The sequence below is a fragment of the Nyctereutes procyonoides genome, unplaced genomic scaffold, assembly GCF_905146905.1.
Source record: "Nyctereutes procyonoides isolate TBG_1078 unplaced genomic scaffold, NYPRO_anot_genome, whole genome shotgun sequence".
NCBI classification, from domain to species: domain Eukaryota; kingdom Metazoa; phylum Chordata; class Mammalia; order Carnivora; family Canidae; genus Nyctereutes; species Nyctereutes procyonoides.
Genome location: NW_026575024.1, coordinates 22,260,566 through 22,284,473, shown reverse-complemented (window position 1 = coordinate 22,284,473; position 23,908 = coordinate 22,260,566). Strand labels below are relative to the sequence as shown.

The 23,908-nt window shown below is 39.1% G+C and overlaps 1 protein-coding gene across 4 annotated transcripts in view; it reads right to left on the bottom strand.

Moving 5' to 3' along the window:
* Window positions 1–23,908, bottom strand: part of SAMHD1 (SAM and HD domain containing deoxynucleoside triphosphate triphosphohydrolase 1) — a 55,327-nt gene that overhangs the window by 4,047 nt on the left and 27,372 nt on the right. For 2 of the 4 annotated variants that reach the window (XM_055306180.1, XM_055306189.1), the window contains exons 7-15: window positions 19,970–20,125; window positions 18,104–18,204; window positions 17,823–17,931; window positions 16,712–16,803; window positions 15,104–15,219; window positions 7,924–8,063; window positions 6,832–6,927; window positions 2,879–2,983; window positions 1,118–1,255 (exon numbers count right to left, since the gene is read on the bottom strand). In XM_055306180.1, the coding sequence (XP_055162155.1) occupies window positions 1,118–1,255; window positions 2,879–2,983; window positions 6,832–6,927; window positions 7,924–8,063; window positions 15,104–15,219; window positions 16,712–16,803; window positions 17,823–17,931; window positions 18,104–18,204; window positions 19,970–20,125 (1,053 nt within the window). Of the gene's footprint in view, window positions 1–1,117; window positions 1,256–2,866; window positions 2,984–6,831; window positions 6,928–7,923; window positions 8,064–15,103; window positions 15,220–16,711; window positions 16,804–17,822; window positions 17,932–18,103; window positions 18,205–19,969; window positions 20,126–23,908 lie in introns of those variants that run through there. The other 2 variants (XM_055306203.1, XM_055306195.1) reach the window with 2 other exon arrangements.

The following is a 23,908-nucleotide window of genomic DNA, read 5'->3' as shown; positions in this document are numbered from 1 at the left end:
AATTATGTCCACCTCTTTCCCTGCTGCTCAACCAAACACAATCCAGCCTAACGGATCTAGTAGAATCCCTTCTTCGAAAGGCTTTCCGACAGCTCTCTTAACTCTTAGAATCCTAACACAACTCATCTGATCATTCTTTTTGGTACTTGATAAAGTACCAACTACTGGGCTGCTCCTTCATTTTTGTTTCCTTCAGCACACAATGCATGGGAGGGTGGGGAAAGGCAGATATGGTGTTGTGGGAGAGAGTACTGGGCTAGGAAGTAGAACACAGCTTCCCACTTGCCTGTCAATTATCTTATTCAGACAGTCAACAAATATCAAATAGCCACTTTCTCTGTGCCAGGCACCTGCCATATCTAGGCCAGTAAGGGACAACTTTAACAACATTCACTATAGGATTCTCAACTACAATTTGGCTCCTCTTCCTCTCCATTGTCTTATTCTAGGCTATTTATGTATTTATTATAAAGATTTTATTTATTCACAGAGAGGCAGAGACACAGACAGAGGGAGAAGCAGGCTTTTCACATGGAGTCCGATGTGAAACTCAATCCCTGGACCCAGTATCATGCCCTGAGTCGAAGGCAGATGCTCAACTGCTGAGCCACCCAAACATCCCTATGTTAGACAATTTAAATAGTTTACAGTTTTAGGAATGCTGAGTGTGAAATAAATTAGAAAACTTATTATCACTTGTATGTGGCCTTAAACAATTTAACTACTCAGCTTTGGTAACCTTCTCTGAAAGATAAGGACACTATGACTCATTTCCCAGCTCGCTGGGAAGAGTGCAGACAACTGGTGAGAACATTATAAAGTACTATCACATGTTCACCATTGTGAACTTTTAGTATTAGGATAATAATGATAAACAGGATACCCACTCACAATTGGTGTAGGAAGACATTGCTAGTTGACATAGAGTCAAGCATTTTAAAAGGAAAGCTTAAAAAAAAAAAGAAAAAAAAGGAAAGCTTAAAGTGGAAAACATTTTTTCCCCCAAAATAACCAAATGACTGTAATTTGAGAACTTTTCAGAGGGAAGTAAAGATGCCTTTGGTTTTTACTTAAAAATCAAAAAATGTGCAACACAAGTGAATAATAAACCACCTACCTGCGGCTTGGTGAAGTCTCTGATTAAGCACCAATGAACGAAATGTTGTTTCACAGCAAACAATGTGTTTGCATCAGTCTTCTTACAGTATACACGAATTAGCTGCTCTGCAAATCTCTCTGGCAAAAATTCTGAAACCTTTTCAAAGAAGAAGAGATTTACTGTCATCTTGAATTCATACATTGAAGAGAGGTCAGCTTTCTTAAGCTCCATTTATTTTTATTTTATTTATTTTTTATTTTATTTACTTTAAAGATTTTATTTATTTATTCATGAGAGACACACAGAGAGAGAGAGGCAGAGACACAGGCAGAGGGAGAAGCAGGCTCCATGCAGGAAGCCCAATGTGAGACTCGATCGTGGGTCTCCAGGATCACACCCTGGGCTGAAGGTGGCGCTAAACCCCTGAGTCACCTGGGCTGCCCTCCATTTTTTTTAAAAGGTCTCATTCATTCATTCATTCATTCATTCATTTATTTATTTATGATAGTCACAGAGAGAGAGAGGGAGAGAGGCAGAGACATAGGCAGAGGGAGAAGCAGGCTCCATGCACCAGGAGCCCGACGTGGGATTCGATCCTGGGTCTCCAGGATCACGCCCTGGGCCAAAGGCAGGCGCTAAACTGCTGCGCCACCGAGGGATCCCAAGATCTTATTTATTTATTTGAGAGAGTGAGTACGTGCTCAAAGGAGCAGGGGGAGGGGTAAGGACAAGCAGACTCCCTGCTGTGTGCAGAGTCCAACACATGCTTGATCCTAGGGCCCTAAGATCATGATCTGAGGCAAAGTCAGATGCTTAACAGAGCCACCCAGGTGCCCCAGTTCCATTCTTGATGTTATATTAAAAACATCACATTATTTTGCCATTTTATCCCAATTGTCACCCAAGGAAAATAATTCAAGGTAGTTCTCATATTACAAAAATGCCCCAAAACGTTGTCAATTAATAAAAGACTAAAAGTTTGTATTATATAATTATTTGTAAACCACACTCTCATTAGAAGATATGCAGATTAAGAATATTTAACTTTCATGACTTCACCTTTACAACATTACTTTCCCATCAGATTTATAACCTAGCCTCTAAACCAAAAACAGTGCTTTCTTCTATGTTCAGCAAACAGGAAAAACTGGCTGTTAAGATGGTCCGGTCTACACAAAAATCAAGTATACTTCAATTTTTAAAAATTATTTTATTTATTCATTTATTTAAGGGAGAGAGGGCATGCATGAGCAGGGAGAGGGTCCAGAGAGGGGGAAAGGGAGAGGCAGAGAAACTCAAGCAGATTCTGTCCTGAACCCAATGTGGAGCTCAATCTCATTACCCTGAGACCATGAACTGAGCCGAAACCCAGTCAGATGCTCCACCTGACTGAGCCACCCAGGTACCCCCAGATATATTTTAATTTTAAAAATAATCCCTCCCCCCCACCCCGCCACTGTTCACATTGACCTTAGAACCTAACTTGCATGTAAAAATGCAGATTTAGGGCAGCCCCGGTGGTGCAGCGGTTTAGCACCGCCTGCAGCCTAGGGTGTGATCCTGGAGACCGTGGATCGAGTCCCACATCAGGCTCTCTGCATGGAGCCTGCTTCTCCCTCTGCCTCTCTCTCTCTCTCTCTCTCTCACTCTCGCTCTCTCTGTGTCTCTAAGAATAAATAAATAAATAATCTTTAAAAAATAAATAAAAAATAAAAATGCAGATTTATCATAGGTTTGCCAAATGCTACTACAGTATATTTGTTTTACCTAAGTAGTTACCTGATCTTTAGTAATCATGACTGCTTTGCTGAGGTCACTCTTACAATAGAAGCGAACATGATCAATTGGATTCTTGTCTTCCATTCCATAATCCATGTTGATAACCTTAATAAAAGCAATAAATTAGTGATCACTCACCTAACAGTGAGAATTGAATTCAGGGTTGTAGGAGCATCACAAGAAATGGACCAGAGCTCTCTGGAGGTTCAGAAGTAAGAGCACTAATAAGGTAGCTCATAATAGAATAAAAATAACTGTGGTGCATGTGCCATAGGGATTTGGTCTTGAAATCTGGGTGGGTAAGGGAGGGATTTATGCTTTCAACATAAGTAGGGTATAAAGTCTATGCCTATGTGACAGCCACTGTGATAGGTACTATAGATACAAGGAAACCTGATACAATCCCAACCCCCACAGTGTAGCCTAGACTGAGGTTGAACAAATAATTATAAAAGTAATTATCTAACTACATTTATTCTAAGAGCTACCAAGAAGCAAAGGGTGCTGTGAAACTTTTAACCAGGCAGCTAGGGCTCCTGGGAATGACTGAGAATGTTTTCCTGGGAAAGCGAGTAGGAATTAACCAGGTCTATCTATGCAGGAAGAAAAATAATTCTATGGGACACCTGGGTGGCTCGATGGTTGAGCATCTGCCTTCGGCTCATGGCATGATCCTGTAGTCCCGGGATCAAGTCCCATATCAGGCTCCCTGCTTGGAGCCTGCTTCACCTCTGCCCATGTCTCTGCCTCTCTCTGTGTCTCTCATGAATAAATAAATAAAATCTTAAAAAAAAAAAAAAAAGAATTCTAGGCAGAATTCTAGTGGACAAGACTGACATGGTCCACTGGGTTAAGTAACACTGAAGTCACTGGTGAACTTGGAAGAATAGTTCTTTTTTTTTTTTTTTTTAAGATTTTATTTATTCATGAGAAACAGAGAGCAAGAGCGAGAGAGCGAGAGATTGAGGGGCAGAGACACAGGCAGAGGGAGAAGCAGGCTCCATGCAGGGAGCCCGATGTGGGACTTAATCCCGGACCCCGGGATCACACCCAGAGCCAAAGGCAGACGCTTAATCGCTAAGCCACCCAGGCATCCCAAAATTCAATAAAAAATTTAAGTTACCCAGTTGTAGTAGCCACGTTTCAAGTGCTCAACAACCACATGTGGTTGGTGGCTAACAAAACGGACAGCACAATTATAAAGCATTTCCAATATCACAGAAAGTTCTAGTGGACAGTCCTGGTCTAGAACACAATAGAAGGATTATCCTTAGCCTTTGAGAAGAAGACAGACATTTCCCCACTGTACCTGAGAGAGAAAAGGAGACATCTGAGATTCAGCTATGGTCCAGAAGTGAGACCAGGGGGTGCGTCTCCCAGTGTGTGTGTTCTACTGGCTTTAAGAGCTTCAGTGAGTGTTCTACATCCCTTTACCTGGGAGAGAGCAACTGCTGGGTTCTCCCCATGATCCCGAGGCTGGAGCTATCATAGGCTTCTCTCCTCGGTGTTGTTTCATGGGGGGGAGGGACTCGATGTAGCTTCAACATTTTTATACACGGTAAGGCATGAACACTAATCAAATTTTCAGAAACTTTCAGAAGTGCCACAAGCTCTTTGGTATTTATTTCCTTGGTTTTAGACTAGAAATAAAATGCAATTCCTAGTTTCTCCAAAATGTATATAACTAGAAATTCCTACTTAAAGCAAATTTGATGAAGCAGTTATTTTTCCAGAAGGGCAAGACTATAATTATTGGAGTTCCCTTTTTGTTAACTAAGGACTCAAGAGCAAAAAAGTAGCTACTGATCAACAATGGTGAATTTTTAATTCTAAATAGTAATATTAAGTTTTATAGCCTTGGGCAGCCTGGGTGGCTCTGCGATATAGCACTGCCTTTGGCCCAGGTTGAGATCCTGGAGACCTGGGATCGAGTCCCACGTCAGGCTTCCTGCATGAAGCCTGCTTCTCCCTCTGCCTGTGTCTCTGCCTCTCTCTCTGGGTCTCATGAGTAAATAAATAAAATCTTAAAAAAAAAAAAGTTTTATAGCCTATTAAGTAATCATAAAAGTTACTACACACAGTCCTAAAAGGAGGCACATGTAGTAATATGCACCGCATAAATACATTCCACCATCAAACTAGAATTGAGAGGCTAATACATGATAAGACACTTAATTAGATTTTAATTGCTTTGTCAGAATATAAAAGGGCTTTACTCATCCTAACCCCATCTTGACCCATCTTTTCCTGATTATGAAACTCTTGTACCATACTCCCTGTAAAAAAAGAAAAAGTTACCCACAATTCCACCACCCAGGTAGAAACAATGTCAACATTTTACCAATACATCCAGAATTTTTTTTCACTGTGCTCACTGAATGTGTACATACATTTAAAGAAACAAAAATAAAATCATTGAGTGTATTGCTTTTTCAGTTAAACAGTATCTTCCCATGTTAAAAACAACTTTTAATGTCTGCATTATTCTACTGTATTTCCTATTGAGAGATATATACTTTCCTCTCTTATTTTACACTATAACAATGCCACAATATATAGATTTGTGTGTTATTTTGCTTTTTGTGTGTGTGTGGTTTTTTTTTTTTTAATTATTATTATTAATTATCTCCTTAGGACAAATTCCTAGAATGAAATTGATGGATTGCTGGGTTGGTTAACATCGACCTTAATTTTTTTTAATTTTTTTAAATTTATTTATGATAGTCACACAGAGAGAGAGAGAGAGAGAGGCAGAGACATAGGCAGAGGGAGAAGCAGGCTCCATGCACCGGGAGCCCGATGTGGGATTTCATCCTGGGTCTCCAGGATTGCGCCCTGGGCCGAAGACAGGCGCCAAACCACTGTGCCACCCAGGGATCCCCTTAATTTAGTCTTTTATCTTACAGTCCCATTTTCACATACCTTTATCATAACAAAATCTTAAACAACTTTTTGTTCTTACATGTCTGATAGTAAAAAAAAAAAATCTTTCATGGCTTCGTCAATTTGCCTTTAGGTTAAAGCAAGCTTAAACGTGTGTGTTGTCTTTTCCTATGTCTCTTCAAGTACTTCTGATCCTATATTCATTAGCAGACTGCACTCTGAGAGAAAACCAGATGGGAGGTCAGGGATTGGCTAGGATAGTACAACGAGTTGCGAGCAATACAGCTTCCCCAGTAAAGTACTGAGGGCAAGGGTAGACGTGGACAACTCAGGGAAAACATTCTGAAGAGTAAGTTCTTTCAGAATCTCAGAAACTCAAAACTTCAGAAAGTCCCTTTATTCTAGTATAATTTCATCTAACGGACAGGAAACTGTAACCTGATCTGCAAGTGTGAGACACTTCAACCCTCAGCCAAGTGAATAGACTGAGCCCAAGGACAATTCACTTGTATATCCCTTGGCAAAGAGTAGTTATGGAGAGATCACCCTTTATCAAAAATGCATCAACAAGAAAACAGCAAATGAGAGGCTTATGGAAAAAGAATACATGGGGAACACTCTGTCCCAAGATTTCAGAGGAGTAGAACTCTGAAAAGCAGTTCCTATAATAAACAAAAGAAAATGTGAGAAAGCCATTTGGCATTCTTGATAGGATACAAGACACTATAGCTGCTATGAAGGAGTTAAAAAGTCTTTTTCCTTTGTGTAGACAATTAAAAAAAAATAATTGGCATATATTACTTTTGTGTTTAAAAAACAGTCAAAAATCAATATATGCAATGTTCTGCTAACCACGTGATCACAATTACATTAAAAATATCAATGTCAAAGAAAAATTTAAAAATTGGTTAATGTTGATTCTTTGAGGTCACAGGTGATTCTCTTCTTTCTAGTTTTCTGTATTTTCCAAATTTTCTTTAATGAACATGTACCACTTTTATAAGGGAAGGAGGATGGCATTATCTTAAAAAAAATTCTTTACTTAGTATCTTTTCAGGCTAACTACTTACATCCACTATTAAATCTTCAGCCTTCAGTTCAGCTTCTAGTGGTATGTCACTAGGTTTAGCCCTGGCAATTTCCTCTGGAAGGCTTTTATAGTTTTCCTAGAAAAGACAAGACTCATGTTAGAACCTCAGTTTTTCATCATTAAGCATTTATGCCACAAAAATTTCCCTCTCTGAAAATGACACTTCACTAGGAAAAGTGGGTTGAGATATCCCTAACAAATACATGGCTTCTGCTTATGCCATCCTTCACACAAACCACAATAGAGTGATTCTCTGAACAAAATTTTTACATTGAAAGAAAATGTGGCATTGACCCATTACTAAAATGAGAGGAAGGGGATCCCTGGGTGGCGCAGCGGTTTGGCGCCTGCCTTTGGCCCAGGGCGCGATCCTGGAGACCCGGGATTGAATCCCACGTCGGGCTCCCAGTGCATGGAGCCTGCTTCTCCCTCTGCCTATGTCTCTGCCTCTCTTTCTCTCTCTCTGTGACTATCATAAATAAATAAAAATTAAAAAAAATTAAAAAATAAAATAAAATGAGAGGAAAGTGTTACAAGGAAGGGTGTGGTTATCAGTATGGCTCCTGTTACTGGCTTTCTGCCAAAGAGAAAAACCTTCTACATGCAAGAGAGGAAAACATACAAATATTTGGCATGCACCATCTGGGAGAACCTGATATAGTGTGAAAGAAGAAATTAGTGAACAGCAGGTGCTTAGAGTCTCAGTGAAGCTCATGCAGATACCTTATTTTGAGGCTCCATTTTCTTGCCTTTGGATCTAGCCAAAATTTGGGGCCCCCCTCCCACTTCTGGGATGAGAGACTAAAGGTTTGGATGAAGTGAGACTTGGTTTTGAATACTGGCTCACTAACTGTGTTTCCATAGGGAAGTTATGTAATCTCTTCCAAGCCTCAGTTCCTTTATCTACAGGACAGACCAAAGGACACGTTACTGATGAGAAGATTAGGTAAAAATGAATGTAAAGGTCTTAGAACAGAGTTGTGGTATTATGGTGGGTTAATGGATTCCTCTTGGAGGACAAATGAGAGAGAGACCTTTTACTAATGGAAATGCATTTGACAACACAACTTACCCTTTCAATTCTTATTTTTCCCTTTGGCTTAGTCTCACCCACATACTTGTATAGATCACGGTATTCGATTTTTTTTAAAATCTCTCGTGCTTCATTCAGGTTAGGATCAGAAGAATATAAAATCTCCAGAAAAATGTTATCTGCCAATTTGATAAAATTTCAGTTATATTAAGATGGAAAAAGATTTTTTTTAAGATTTTATTTATTTATTCATGAGCGACACACACACACAGAGAGAGAGAGAGAGAAAGAGAGAGAGAGAGGCAGAGACACAGGCAGAGGGAGAAGCAGGCTCCATGCAGGGAGCTCGATGTGGGTGGGACTCGATCCCAGGTCTCCAGGATCATGCCCTGGGCTGCAGGGGGCGCCAAATCGCTGCGCCACTGGGGCTGCCCGGAAAAAGAGACTTAAAAAGACTCATATGCTACTGTACTTCTGAAAGGATTTCAAGTGGACATTTATAAATATAGGCACAGTAGAACATTCAATATCTTGGATTTGCTTCAAGATAATCTAGAGAATGGGAGAGGCTAGAGATGAAGCAAGACTGTACTGAAGTTGATGGCTTATGGCTGGGTGTTGGGTAAATAGGGGTGTATACATTTGTTGTGTTTTGTTTTGTTTTCTTAAAGAGAATGATATTTAAGTAATTATAAAATTACATCTGAGATCTGCTTCAAAATAGCCGAGTGTCTTATGGAAGTGGGTGGATGGAGTAGATGAAGCAAAACTGCCATGTTGATCATTGTTGCAGCTAAGTGATGGGTATGTGGAATTTGTAAATTTCATAATAAAAAGTTTTATAAAGTTCTATTCCATGATAAAAGCAGAAGAATGGGGGTGCCTGGGTAACAGACACACTTGGCTAAGCACCTGCCTTCAGCTCAGGTCATGATTCCGAGGTCCTGGAATCGAGCACCACTTTGGGCTCCCTGCTCAGCAGTCTGCTTTTCTTAAATTTTTCCTTTTTTTTTTTTTTTTTAATTCATTCATTCATTCATTCATTCATTCATTCATGAAACAGAGGGGGAGAGAGAGAGAGAGAGAGAGGCAGAGACACAGGCAGAGGGAGAAGCAGGCTCCACGCTGGGAGACTGACATGGGACTCAATCCAGGGTCTCCAGGATCAGGCCCTGGACTGAAGGCAACACTAAACTGCTGAGCCACCCAGGCTGCCCAAGCAGTCTGCTTTTCTCTCTGCCTCTCCCTCTGCTTGTTCTCTTTCTCTCTCTCTGTCTCTGTCAAATGAATAAATAATCTTTTAAAAAAAAAGCAGAGATAGTTCTTTTTTCCTTTTAAGGTTATATTTTATTTTCTAAGATTTTATTTTGGGGATGCCCGGTGGCTCAGTTAAATATCTGACTTTGACTCTTGATCTCAGGATCCTGGAAGCAGGAAATCTGCTTCTCTCCCTCTGTCCTTCCCCTGACTTGCATGTGCGCACACGAACTCACTCATTCTAAAATAAGTATTAAAAAAAAAAAAAAACAATTTTACTTTAAAGTATTCTCTACACCTAATGTAGGACTCAAACTTACAACCCCAAGATCAAGAGCCTCATGCCCTACTGAGTCAGTCAGGTGCCCGAGAAAGTAGTTCTTTTTCTCTTCAACTCTTATTTTGAAAAAAATTCAAAATAAAATACCTTTCATCTAAATCCATCAACATTTTTCTACATATGCATATGCTGTGTATGTGTACACAAGTATTTTTGCACACATACAAATTTTTGATGAAATATTTGAAAATTATAGCCATCAAGCCCCTTTACTCTTCAATACTTCTGCATGTATCTCCCAAGAACAAGAACATTCTTCTACATAACCACTGTTATGCCTCCTTGCCTCCCACAAGGAGCCTGATGTGGAACTTGATCCTAGATCCCAGAATCATGCCCTGCAACGAAGGCAGACACAACTGCTGAGCCACCCAGGCATCCCGAAAAATAGCAATTTTACTTTAACATAAGATCACACTTTTCTAATCCATGTCTTTAGCTACCCTATTCCCAGGTGAATTAATAGAATGCTTCTCCCATCATAGGATCTCACTTCTCAATTTTTAAAGTATTCTCTATACCCAAAGTGGGGCTCAAACTCACAGCCCTATGATCAAGAGTCACCTGGTCTACCAACCAAGCCAGCCAGGCATCCCTCACTTCATTTTTTGATTTCATTTTTTTAAAAGTAATCTCTAGGGACACCTGAGTGGCTCAGCGGTTGAGTGTTTGCCTTCGGCTCAGGGGTGATCCCAGGGTCTGGGATTGAGTCCTGCATCAGGCTTTTTGCAGGGAGCCTGCTTCTCCCTCTGCCTATGTCTCTGCCTCCTCTCTGTGTGCCTCTCATGAATAAATAAATAAATAATCTTAAAAAATTAGATAAAAAAATAAAGTGATCTCTGCACCTGACTCAGGGCTTGAGCTCACAACCCCAAGATCAAGAGTCACATGCTCTACTGAGTAAGCGAGCCAGGTGACCCAAAATCTTGGCACTTCTTGAAAGCCTACCTAAACACTGAAATTCATCTCAAAAGGCACCTCACTATGAAACCTTCCTTAATCTACCAACTAGAGATATAATTCCTCCCTCCCTTGAGCCCCATAGAATCTTACTGATACTTTTCTTATGCCTTTTACTTTATTCTGTAAGGTACAGACTTTTAGGTGGACTTATTTTCATTTCTATTAGGTAAGTAGGTAGAAGAGGCATTATTTGATCATAGGATATATATTTATATGAAAATGCTAAACTTTTTCAAAGTGGCTGTACAATTTGCATTGCCACCAGCCATGTGTGAAAGCTCTATTTGTTCCATATATTTGTGTTCAGAAAAGGATTATGTATAAAAGTTAAGCCAAGGGCAGCCTGGATGGCTCAGCGGTTTAGTGCCGTCTTAGGTACCCAGGATCGAGTTCCACGTCGGGCTCCCTGTGTGGAGCCTGCTTCTCCCTCTGCCTATGTCTGTACTTCTCTCTCTCTGTGTCTCTCAGGAAAGAAAGAAAGAAAGAAAGAATGAATGAATGAATGAATGAATGAATGAATGAATCTTTAAAAAATATAAAAGTTAAGCCAACTGTTTATATATTAAATTGAATAACTATGTATCATTCTAAAATACTATAAACAACACTCAACTTTGGAGTCAGAAAACCTTTGCCATTTATTAGGATAAGTTGCTTTTCCTCACTTGGTCTGTTTCCTCATTTGAGGAGTTTTAAGTAGATGATCTCTAAGGTCCTTTTAAATTTAACATTCTACGATTCAAATTTAATTAAGGGATTTGGGGAAAAGAGGGCTTGAAAAGGAAGGAAAGGAAAAGGTAAGTTTCACCTATTGCCTAGGAATGCTGAGGGATAAAGACTAATGTAAGAAAATCGTTACCTAAGACAGTGGTCGTAACATTTGCAATGCTTAAGATAGCCAATTTCCACATAAGCTGAAATATTTATAGGAAAATTTATAAATAGGAATTTGGGAAGCAGAGAGGATAGATAAACCATGGCATATTCATATGATAAACTACTATTCAGCAATAAAAAGGAATAAACTACTGATGCATGCAATCTGGATGAATCTCAAATACATAACATTGAGTAAAAAGGAGCCCTACAGAGAGGAGTACGCACTGTATGATTCCATTTATATAAAAGTCTAGAACAAAGGCACCTGGTTGCCTCAGTTGGAAGAGTATATGACTCTTGATCTCAAGATCAAGTGTGAGTTTGAGCCCCATGTTGGGTGTAGAGATTACTAAAAATAAATAAACTTTAAAAAAAAAGTCTAGAATCGGCAAATTGTGGTTCTTTCTAGGGGTGAGGTGGGGGTAGAAGTTGACTGGGAAGAAGCATGACAGAACTTTCTGAGAAGATAATGTGTCTTGAATTTGTCAAAATGGTAGCAAATTTACATAAAATTTGTACACCTATACAAGTTGTATGTGAATTTTACATCAGAAGAAAATATCTATGAACAACTGTTGAACTTTAGTTAATCTGCATGCTAAGGGAGTTAGGGTAAAGTGTACTGGTATCCACAATTTACTTTAAAATGCATCAAAATTGGGGCACCTGGGTGGCTCACTCAGTTGAGTGTCCAACTCTTGGTTTCATCTCAGGTCATGATCTCAGGGTCCTGGGACCAAGCCCCACAATGGGCTCCACACCCAGTGGGGAATCTGCTGGAGATTCTCTCCCTCTTCCTCCCCCCCTCACCTGCTCATGCACATCAAAATTAAGATGGATTAGTAAAATGGAAGGATTATAAGTGATAGATAAGTAATAAAGCAAGTTCAGCAAATGCTAGAATTTAGGTGGTAAGAGTATAGTATTCACTGTAAAATTCTTTCAACATTATTGTAGGTTTTCAACACCTAGTAAGTGGAAAAAACATTCTAAAAAATTAAAATACAAGAACTGGAGACTTTTAGATAAAGTAAGTTGACTTTTGGAAAAGCAGCAAACGTAATGAAGGCTCACATGGCCATAATCCTTCCAGATCATGTAGTTACTGCCAGTAAGGATCACAGAACCTTTCTAAATAGTATACAAGAAAGATAAGATTATCCCTGTGTCAAATGATGACAGCTGGAAAGTCCATATACTTGTTCTCCCATACTCTGGCAGATAAAGCACAAAAATGTGACCTAATATTTTGTATGGGATTTTTTTTTTTTTTTAAATTTTTATTTATTCATGATAGTCACAGAGAGAGAGAGGCAGAGACACAGGCAGAGGGAGAAGCAGGCTCCATGCACCGGGAGCCCGATGTGGGACTCGATCCCGGGTCTCCAGGATTGCGCCCTGGGCCAAAGGCAGGCGCCAAACCGCTGCGCCACCCAGGGATCCCTTGTATGGGATTTTTGACATTAAAATCCAAGTGCATTATCAGTGGACTCATCTCATTGAACAGGGTAAAAGCCAGTTTGGGCATTATAGAACCTTCAAGGTAACTAAGAGCTATATATAATCATATTAGTAAGACCATATTAAACTATATAGTTTATGGTTTGTCAGTTAACCCAAAAGTGCATAAGATCCTAAATTCATTTCCTTTCACCATAAGATAGTTGAAATGTAATATAATGTTACAGGATAAATTGTTAGAACTGGCTTCTGATGAAGACTGAGGATGACTTTTTTTTTAAGATCACTTTTTATTTTTTAATTTTAAAAAAAAATCTTTATTTTTTTATTTTTATTTTATTTTTAAGATTGTATTTATTTATTCATAGACACACACAGAGAGAGAGAGAGAGGCAGAGACACAGGGAGAGGGAGAAGCAGACTCCATGCAGGGAGCCCAATGTGGGACTTGATTCCAGGTCTCCAGGATCACACCCCAGGCTGCAGGCGGCGCCAACCTGCTGCGCCACCAGGGCTGCCCTAAGATCACTTTTTAAACACAGCATCACCTGCTTCATTATTAACAAAAGTTAAAATAGCCCCAGTTTGCTCAAATTGTTACTAACCTCTTCTTCCATTCCTATCAACACAATGAAAGACTAGTATGTATTATGATGTTATTAAAACAAAACACAGAAACAATTTAGATATACATTATCCCCTGTGAGTGACTGTGTCCTCAATCCAATCTAGATTAATTAACAAGAAGGAAGAGATTTTGTTACATTATAAACCTTAACACAATGTTCTGAGTGAACACAGATAGTTAATATGAGGAATCAAGATTTAATTTTTTTTAAAGATGTTATTTATTTATTCACAGAGAGAGAGGCAGAGACACAGGCGGAAGGAGAAGCGGGCTCCATGCAGGGAGCCCGACGTGGGACTCGATCCTGGGTCTCCAGGATCACGGCCCCGGGCCACAGGAGGCGCTAAACCGCTGCGCCACTGGGGCTGCCCTCACGATTTCACTTCTAATTTTTTATTTACTTGTGATTGGAAAATGACTAAAAAGTTACAAGCATAACAGAAATTCTATATTACCTACATGTATATTTTTAAAGAATAATACATATAGTTTGTTATTTAAATTTTTATTTTGATTATATTTGTTGAAATATATGTTAAGTCTATCAAATTCAATACTAAATATTTGGACTTGTATTTTGTATGTCCTGCCCTCTCCCACTTCATTTCATTTTCCTGGTAATTCATTTTTTAGTGTTTTACAAAAGTATCAATTTGCGAATGGCTGGAAATGAGAAATACTGATTCTTCAAAGGCAGTTTCAGGGAACTGGTGTGGGTCTCATTCTGGCAGCGTGCTGCCAACGGAATCCAGCAGTGATAGGATATCAGTACTACCTTTCACAGGAAGCTCATGGAAAGTGATCTCATCTGTATTAAGCCACTGAGCTTGTGTTTTTTGCTCATTTTAAGAATCTCCAGCCTTTCCACTGATTTTATAAGCTATATGACTGCTTTCTATTTCTTTAAACAGAGTCAGTTTTGTGATATGCAACTAAGAACTGCAGCTGGTACATACTTTCTTATCTACTTCTTTTGCTTTGCCGATCTTTATTGCTCAGTCTGCACTTTCCCACATGAAAGAACCAGCAGAAACACCTTCATCTCTCCCTTCCTACCCTAAACTGCAGGTTTCATTTCTGCTGAAGTATGACAAAATGTTCCTGGTACCCTGTGTTTTACAACAAAAATGTTAAAAGGGTGAGTCTCCTATTTGTCCAGCTGTATTGTAAGTTAAATAATAGTAAATACTGGCTACTTATGTGCCAAGTACTAGACTAGGTGTTATGTCTCATTTAAATACTACAACAAGGGCAGCCCAGGTGGCTCAGCAGTTTAGTGCTGCCTTCAGTCTAGGGCCTGATCCTGGGGACCCAGGACCGAGTCCTGCGTCGGGCTCCCTGCGTGGAACCTGCTTCTCCCTCTACCTATGTCTCTGCCTCTCTCTCTGTGTCTCTCATGAATAAATAAATTTAAAAATCTAAAAAAAAAAAAAATACTACAATAAAACTATAGGCGACATATCAATACTCCCATTTTACAAATGAGGAAACAAAGGGTCAGAGAGGTAATATAACTTTATCAAGGTTATATTGTTAATACAGAGAAGAGATAAAACTAAAATCCAAAAGTATATTATAATCACTCGAGAAGCTAAATATATTGGAATGTTTGGAAAATAACCCATCTGCAATCCAGGGATAGTTTACACTTTATCTGAGAGGGACCATCTCTGTTATCTTCTAGCTCTTACCTGTTAGCTTAGTGAAGGCTTCCATGTCATCAATTGCTGTAGAAATGTGATACTTCTTTCCTTCAGCCCCTGTAATCTCTATGTAGGGGTCTGCTTTGAGGAAAGCATCTGTAATCCTAAAGATAGTTTCATAAAAACTTATGCTTCTGAGAAAATCTGAGTATTTGCTTAATGCCTTACTTAAAGTTAAGGAAATCTTTCTTTCTACATTAGAGAAGCAAAATCCTGAGACATGATGTTCTAAACAACTATTTTGGGAACATACATGAGTGCATAAATAAGTGCATGGTGATTTGTGAGCTACCATGTTTAATGTTTACTGTGATCTAGGCATTATGCAGGGCTTTAGATACATTATCTTATTTAATTTTTCCAACAAGATAGACTAATCAGCCTCAATTTTACAGATGCAGAAATGAAGTAATTTTCATTTAACCAAGTTAGGAAGAAGCAGTACCAGCCTTTGAACCTAGATGTCTCTGGCTCTCTGAATTAAAAACAAACAAAAACTTATTATCAAAGGAACAATCATACCAATGGGTGAATGTATTCTAACTAGTCTGCTCATCTCAATTTATTATTTTTTTAACTTTTTTTAAATTTTTATTTATTTATGATAGTCACAGAGAGAGAAAGAGAGAGAGGCAGAGACATAGGCAGAGGGAGAAGCAGGCTCCATGCACCGGGAGCCCGATATGGGATTCAATCCCGGGTCTCCAGGATTGCGCCCTGGGCCAAAGGCAGGCGCCAAACCGCTGCGCCACCTAGGGATCCCCTGCTCATCTCAATTTAAAACTATTTTCAGGGATGCCTGAATGGCTCCTCAGTTAAGCATCTGCCTTCAGCTAACGTCATGATCCCGAGGTCTGGGATTGAGTCCCACACTGGGCTCCCTGCAGGGATCCTGTTTCTCCCTCTGTCTAGGTCTCTGCCTCTCTCTGTGTGTCTCTCATGAATAAATAAGTAAATAAAATCTTAGAAAAAAAAACCCAGCTATTTTGAGACATGGAATTAACTCACTCTTTTTTTTTTTTTTGAGAACCCTTTATGGGTCAATGAGTCACATACAGACGTACAGCTATACTTATATCTGTACTTGGCTAAACTTTTCTGCTATAGTTCTCACGGGTTGGGGAAAAGGGAAATTCCTGTTGGTTTTACTCTTTTCTACTAAGTTTGACAAACAATTAACAGGGTGAGGACAGACATTAATCTTAATCCTTATAATTAATCTTAATTCTTAAAACCAATTTTTGTCGTTAGTGTCAGAATGTCAATTATTCACGTCCTATTTCTCACCTTGCTACTAATATCTGGCAATAAATAATTACCTACAGGGAGGTTTAAGTCATGCCAGCATTGCCTCTTCATGTCTAGCTGAAGCCAACTCTTCCACCCTTCATCTACCCCCTCTGTCGATTCTCTTTCATTTCCTCCAACTAAGTTGTTTAATTTATTCTAGTTTTTGTTGTGTTTATGGTAGCCATTTTAAATTTATTCACTTAAAATTCACTTCAGTTAATCTAGAAATCTCAAGCTGACCCAAGAATAATACTCTAACAAACCATCAGGAAAAATTTATAGGGAAATAGCAGTTGAATTTCTTACATTGTATCAATGATGTTGCCAACTTTGTGTTGATAAGCTCTGCGGTGCAAAGTGTTACGAGTATGGAACATGTCATACAGATTCCCAACCTCCTGCAGGAAAACATGAAATAAATACTAATGTAGGATCAGGTTATGTTACCCTTGTTAGCAGACAAGTACATAGGACAAGGAAAAGGGATGGTGACTGACAGATAAGAAGAGTATGTCCTGGGCAGCCTGGGTGGCTCAGCGGTTTAAGCACCCAGGGCGTGATCCTGGAGTCCCTGGATTGAGTCCCACGTCAGGCTGCCTGCATGGAGCCTGCTTCTCCCTCTGCCTGTGTCTCTGCCTCCCTCTCTCTCTGTGTGTCTATCATGAATAAATAAATAAAATCTTAAAAAAAAAAAAAAAGAGTATATCCAAGAGCTAACTCATTAAAATCCCTGAAACCATTAAAAAACTACTAGGCAGATTAGTAAAAACCATTTCTTGGTTTGCAAGTTTTCTTCTCAGTAAATAAAAATCTGTTGTTTTAACTGTAGGATATTCTGTTTTAGGCATCTTTACTGTATTTTTTAATTTTCTCAACAAGTCTAGAAATCAGGCATTATTCTTATATTCTTTAGTCTCAAAAAAAAATAATTCTATAGTACAGTCCCATATTACTCTTTAGTTAAATGACTCTAATCTAGCAGGGAGCTACTGGTTTAGTATTTTACCTATTTTGAAACACTAAGATATATCACTAACTATGGTTAAGGATGAGACTTGAGTGAAATGTTCTGGGCTGAAACTCCAGTTCTGCCATTTGTCTTTTCTGTGCTTCAATTTGCTCACCTGTTAAGTGGGATAAGAATAGTTATCTATTTCATAGGGTTGTGAGGGTGGAGTTCATCTCCCTACAACACTTAGAACAATGCCTAACGCAATACTCAATAAATGTCTGTTGTAATTTTGTTATTATTTAACAAAGCAAAAGTTTTCAGAACTTTAAGATACTTACAAATGCTAAGCATAAAGTAAAAACATTGACAATTTACCAGGTTCTGTTTTCCAAATTATCAAATGATTACTTCTAGACTTCAAACTAGGAACTATACCTTCTGTGTTGTTCCTCTGACATAGCTCACCTTATCTCTAGTGCAAATACGTTTCCTATTATCTACTTCACAGACACGAGCAAATTTAAGAAAGCGCTGGTAATCAAAATTATTTTGTATTCCAAGATGATGGCAGTCCCTAGAAAGATTCCAAAACAAAGAGATGAAATTTTTCAGCAAGGAAACTGTACCTTAAATATTAACACTAAATATATATTAGGATTTCATTTTTTAATTTATTTAAATAAAAATTATATATACTTAAAGGATATAGGATTTTAACCAATTTTTCTGAAGTGTTCAGTGCATACCTGGCAAAATAATCCCATTTGTCCACATCAATGCCATTTCTTTTATTGGCCACTATCTCATAAAGGAAGCTTTTCTCTTTGGGACGTCCTTTATAAGGCCACTGGAAGACAAGAAAACTCACCAAAAGTTTTAGGATACAAACCAAACCTATTTACAAGCAAAGCAAAGCAACTGTGTTAATCTAAAAATTATAAACAAAAAAATTAAATTAAATTAAATTAAAATTATAAACAGATCCTTGAATGGGAATGTGAGATAACTTAGAAGGTTCTACTCTTTCCTTCTTTCACTTAATTCCTAAACTAGTAGAAAAAGGAAAAGAAATGCTAAGGTATGTGATATCCTGTTAATACTAAACCTTGTGACATCAAAAGGATCCTAACTGGTTACATTTCTCATAATCAACAAGTTGTCTTCTTTTCTTGGCTTAAAAGTCTCTTTCAGATGTAATATCTAATTATGAATTGGTAAGAACGTCTCTAGTATGCTAATGCTTGAAATCATGCATGAAAATAGTATTATCCTTCAAAGTAGTTACACATCTAGTCTAAATGAAATGTAATGTTCACATAATTTTTGAAACTCCCATATTTTAGAAATAGAATATTTGGTTCAAAACTCAGCTCTGGGGCTGACCAGGTGGCTCAGCGGTTTAGCGCCACCTTTCGCCCAGGGCCTGATCCTGGAGACCTGGGATCAAGTCCCATATCGGGCTCTGCATGGAGCCATCTCCTCTCCCCTCTGCCTGTATCTCTGCCTCTCTCTCTCTCTCTCTGTGTCTCTCATAAATAAATAAATAAAATCTTAAAACAAAACAAAAAAACCCCTCAGCTCTTTGGGGCACCTGAGTAGCTCAGTCAGTTAAGCATCAGCTTCAGGTCATGATCCCAGAGCCTCCAGATAGAGTCCCACATCAGGCTCCCTGCTCAGCTGGGAGTCTGCTTCTCCCTCTGCCCCTCACCCCACTCACACACTCTCTCTCTTAAATAAATAAAATCTTAAAAAGAAAAATAACAAAATACAGCTCGTTATATAAGTAGATTTGTATATATTCAAGGAAAAGACCAAAAACTCAGAGGGAAATTATTTTTCAACTTTTTTTTTCATTATGATTATTTTTAAAGATTTTATTTATTTGAGAAAGATAGAGAGTGAGCACAAGCAGGGCGAGAAGCAGGAGAAGCAGAGACTCCTCACTGAGCAGGGTACCCCACTCAGAGCTTGATCTCAGAACCGTGGGATCATGACCTGAGCCAAAGGCAGATGCTTACTTAGCCAACTAAGCCACCCAGGTGCCCCACATATATGTATACACACACACAGACATTCAGATTTACTTCTTTATTTGGGGGATGGCGGGGGGAGAGGCAGAGGGAGGAGAGAGAGAATCCCAAGCAGGCTCCATGCCCAGTGCAAAGCCCAGCATGGGGCTCAATCTCACAACCCTGAGATCATGACCTGAGCTGAAATCAAGTCAGACACTTAACCTACTAAGCTACCCAGGTGCTCCTCAACTTTTTTTTCAATTAAAATAAAAAAAAAAAACAAAACAGATTTTCCTTTAAGTTATTCAACTTTTTTTTCTAGACAACATTACTTCAGGCTTCTATACAGAATATACTGCATATATATTTATCAAAAAAATTTACATATGTATTTTGAGGCATAACTTCTAAAGAACTCAAGAGATTAAAAAATAGTTAAGCCTTTCATTTTTTTGCATTAAACAATAGAAACATAGAATATATTTTTGTCATTTAGTCTCCTTAAGATAACCAAATAATCTCTCTTCAAATAGCTTTGAAGGAAAGTAGAAAAAGAAGATGGGAAACAGTCAATTCAAATTAAGTTATACACAAACTTACCAAAGAATCTTTGATTGGTGTTTCAAGTGGTCCTGTAATTTGTTCCTTGATAAAGCAAATATCTTCCTCAGGGATAAGACCATACTGTTCCATGACCGCTTTTAGTCCATTAGAATTAACCAGGTGCTCAAACATCATCACTGAGCCCTGTTCATGCTAGGAAAAATCAACACAATGTGGTCTGTTACAGACTCTAGTTCATTAGGGGCCCCAGATAATACAAACTATTCATTTTTTTTTTAATTTTTTTTTTAATTTTTATTTATTTATGATAGTCACAGAGAGAGAGAGAGAGGCAGAGACACAGGCAGAGGGAGAAGCAGGCTCCATGCACCGGGAGCCCGATGTGGGATTCGATCCAGGGTCTCCAGGATCGCACCCTGGGCCAAAGGCAGGCGCCAAACCACTGCGCCACCCAGGGATCCCCTATTCATTTTTTTAAAAGATTTTATTTACTTCTTCATGAGACACACACATACACACACACACAGAGAGAGAGAGAGAGAGAGAGAAGCAGAGACAGAGGCAGAGGCAGAGGGAGAAGCAGGCTCCATGCAAGGAGCCTGATATGGGACTCAATACGTGGATCCAGGATCACACCCTGAGCTAAAGGCAGATGCTCAACCACTGAGCCACCTAGGCATTCCCAAATTATTCTTGATTACAGGTAATTCAAAGATAAGTTTCCACTGCATGTTAATTATCTAGTTTCAAACTACTGTCTTTGCAGATACCTCCAGCGTGAAGCCCAACACAGGGCTTGAACTAAAAACTCTGAGATCAAGACCTGAGCTGAGATCAGGAGTCAGATGTCTAATTGACTGGCCACCCAGGTGCCCCTTGCAGATATTTTTAAAAACCTGCCAAATCGGTATGCCTAGGTGGCTTAGCAGTTGAGCATCTGCCTTCAGCTCAGAGCATGATCCTGGGTCTGGGGATCGAGTGCTGCATCACACTCCCTTGTGAGGAGCCTGCTTCTCCCTCTGTCTAGGTCTCTGCCTAAAAAAAAGTTTATAGTGGAGAAATCTGTAAACAATGCCTCAATCAATTGATCAAAATTATTATCACCAGCAATGTGTTAAACAGATTTTATGTGCCTCTGATGTGATATACTAAGAAGATAAATGTGGCATCTCTCTGTGTCTCGTGAATAAATAAATAAATAAATAAATCTTAAAAAAAAAACAAAAAAATTCCTGCCAAATCTGTATTTTACTAGCCTATAAACATTTTACATGTTATGTTCATCATTATATCATATTTAATGAGACATAATCCTTTACAGTACAGAGGTACTACACAGTACAGTACAGAATATTACCCAGTTACACAGGTACAATCCTGCTTTACTGAATATCACTATGAAATTCAGTTCTATTGGGGTGCCTGGCTAACTCAGTTGGTAGAGCACAAGACTCTTAATCTTGGGTCATGAGTTCAAGCCCTGCACTGGGTGTGAAGCCTACTTAAAATTTGTGTAAAATTCAAAAAACAAAATCAGTTCTATTGTTTCATCAGCCTTGAAACATGTAAGGTTAAAAATTCTTAAGCACTTCCATCTAGTGGTGAAAAGAGGTGACTGCAAATTTCCCAGTAAAAACAAAAGTGTTTTAGAGCTCTGAGATCAACATTTAGGTAAGAATCGTAAATAGGCCTTTTTTTTACTAACCTATGTTTCCTCATTCACAAGTGTAAAGACCATATGATCCCCTGAAGACATCGGTGCCCTCACAGGTTTTACCAAAAACTGAAAATGAAAATAAAACCTGGATGGAAAAAAATAAATAAATAAATAAATAAATAAAATAAAATAAAATAAAATAAAATAAAATAAAATAAAATAAAATAAAATAAAATAAAATAAAATAAAATAAATAAAATAAAAATAAAACCTGGATGGTTGTCCTTATTTTTTTTTAATTTTTATTTATTTATTTATGATAGTCACACACAGAGAGAGAGAGAGGCAGAGACACACGCAGAGGGAGAAGCAGGCTCCATGCACCGGGAGCCCGACGTGGGATTCGATCCTGAGTCTCCAGGATCGCGCCCTGGGCCAAAGGCAGGCACTAAACCGCTGTGCCACCCAGGGATCCCTGGATGGTTGTCCTATAACTATTTTTTAATTGAATCAAGATGCACATAAATTAAAAGAGGAAAAACAGTTGACGTTTATAGTGGAGGGGCACCTTGGTGGTTCAGTCAATTGGGCGACTGCTTTTGGCTCAGGTCATGATCCCGGGATCCTGGGATGGAGCCCTGCATCAGGCTCCCTACTCAGTGGGGAGGCTGCTTCTCGGTCTCCCTCTGCGGCTCCCCCAACTAGTGTGTGCTTGTGCTCTCTGTCCATTGAATAAATAAAATCCTTTTAAAAAATTATTATTTTTTCATGAGAGACACAGAGAGAGAAGAGAGAGGCACAGACACAGGCAGAAGGAGAAGCAGGCACCATGCAGGCAGCCTGATGTGGGACCCAATCCTGGGTCCCCAGGACCAGGCCCTGGGCCGAAGGCGGCAATAAACCGCTGAGCCACCTGGGCTGCCCCAATAAATAAAATCTTAAAAAAAAAAAAAAAAAAAAAAAAAGTTTAGTGGAGAAATCTGGTAAACAATGCCTCAATCAAGTGATAAAAGTTATTATCACCAGTAATGTGTAAAACAGATTTTATGTGCCTCTAACGTTTTATACTAAGAAGATACAATGTGGCGTTCTGCCAAAAATACAGTCTGACACTATGTATCAGAAAACTGCAAATATCAGACAAATTGAGGGGCATTCCAGAAACAACTCACCTGTACTCTTCAAAAATAAGGTCAGGGCAGCCCAGGTGGCTCAGCGGTTTAGCGTTTGCCTTCGGCCCAGGGCATGATCCTGGAGACCCAGGATTGGGTCCCACGTTAGGTTCCCTGCATGGGGCCTGCTTCTCCCTCTGCCTGTGTCTCTGCCTCTCTCTCTCTCTCTCCTCTGTGTATGTGTGTGTGTGTGTGTCTTTCATGAATGGATGAATACAATTAAAAAAAAAAAAAGATTGATTTAAAAAAAAAGAAATAAAAATAAAATCTTTAAAAAAAGATGGTGAGGGATCCCTGGGTGGCACAGAGGTTTGGCGCCTGCCTTTGGCCCAGGGCGCGATCCTGGAGACCCGGGATCGAGTCCCACGTCGGGCTCCCGGTGCATGGAGCCTGCTTCTCCCTCTGCCTATGTCTCTGCCTCTCTCTCTCTCTGTCTGTGTGACTATCATAAATAAATAAAAATTTTAAAAAAAAGAAATTAAAAAAAGATGGTGAAAAAAATAAAAACAAATAAAATTAAAAAAGATGGTGAAAGGCCAATTTTTTTTAATTTTTAAAAGTTTATTCATTTAAGTAATCTCCACGCCCAATGTGGGGCTTGAAGTTGTAACCTGGAGATCAAGAGCCACATGCTCTAGCAATTGAGCCAGCCAGGCACCCCTAAAAGGCCAAATTTGGGGGGGGGGAGCGGAGATTTATTTATTTACTTGAGAGAGAGAGAAAGAGAGAGAAAGTAGGAGGGGCAGAGGAAGAGAGAATCTCAAGCTGACTCAGTGCAGCCCACAGAGACTCACTCAAGGCTCGTTCCCATGACCCTGAGATCACGACCTGAAACCAAGAGTTAGAAACCTAAATGACTACACCAACCAGGTACCCCTAAATGGTCAAAATTTTACATATAAAGACTTGAAAACTGGGACACCTGGTGGCCCAGTTGGTACAGAATCTGACTTTGGATCTCAGGGTTGAGTTCAAGCCCCGTGTTGAGCATGGAGCCTACTTTAAAAAAACAAATACAAAGACTTGCAAATAGCTGAGTAGATCCTATTTAGATCAGCCTTGCTGAAGAAAACAACTATTAAGTCTGGACAACTTCCTAAAGGTACTGGCAGGCCACCAAAAGCAGGCTGATGTTACAAGGAAGTT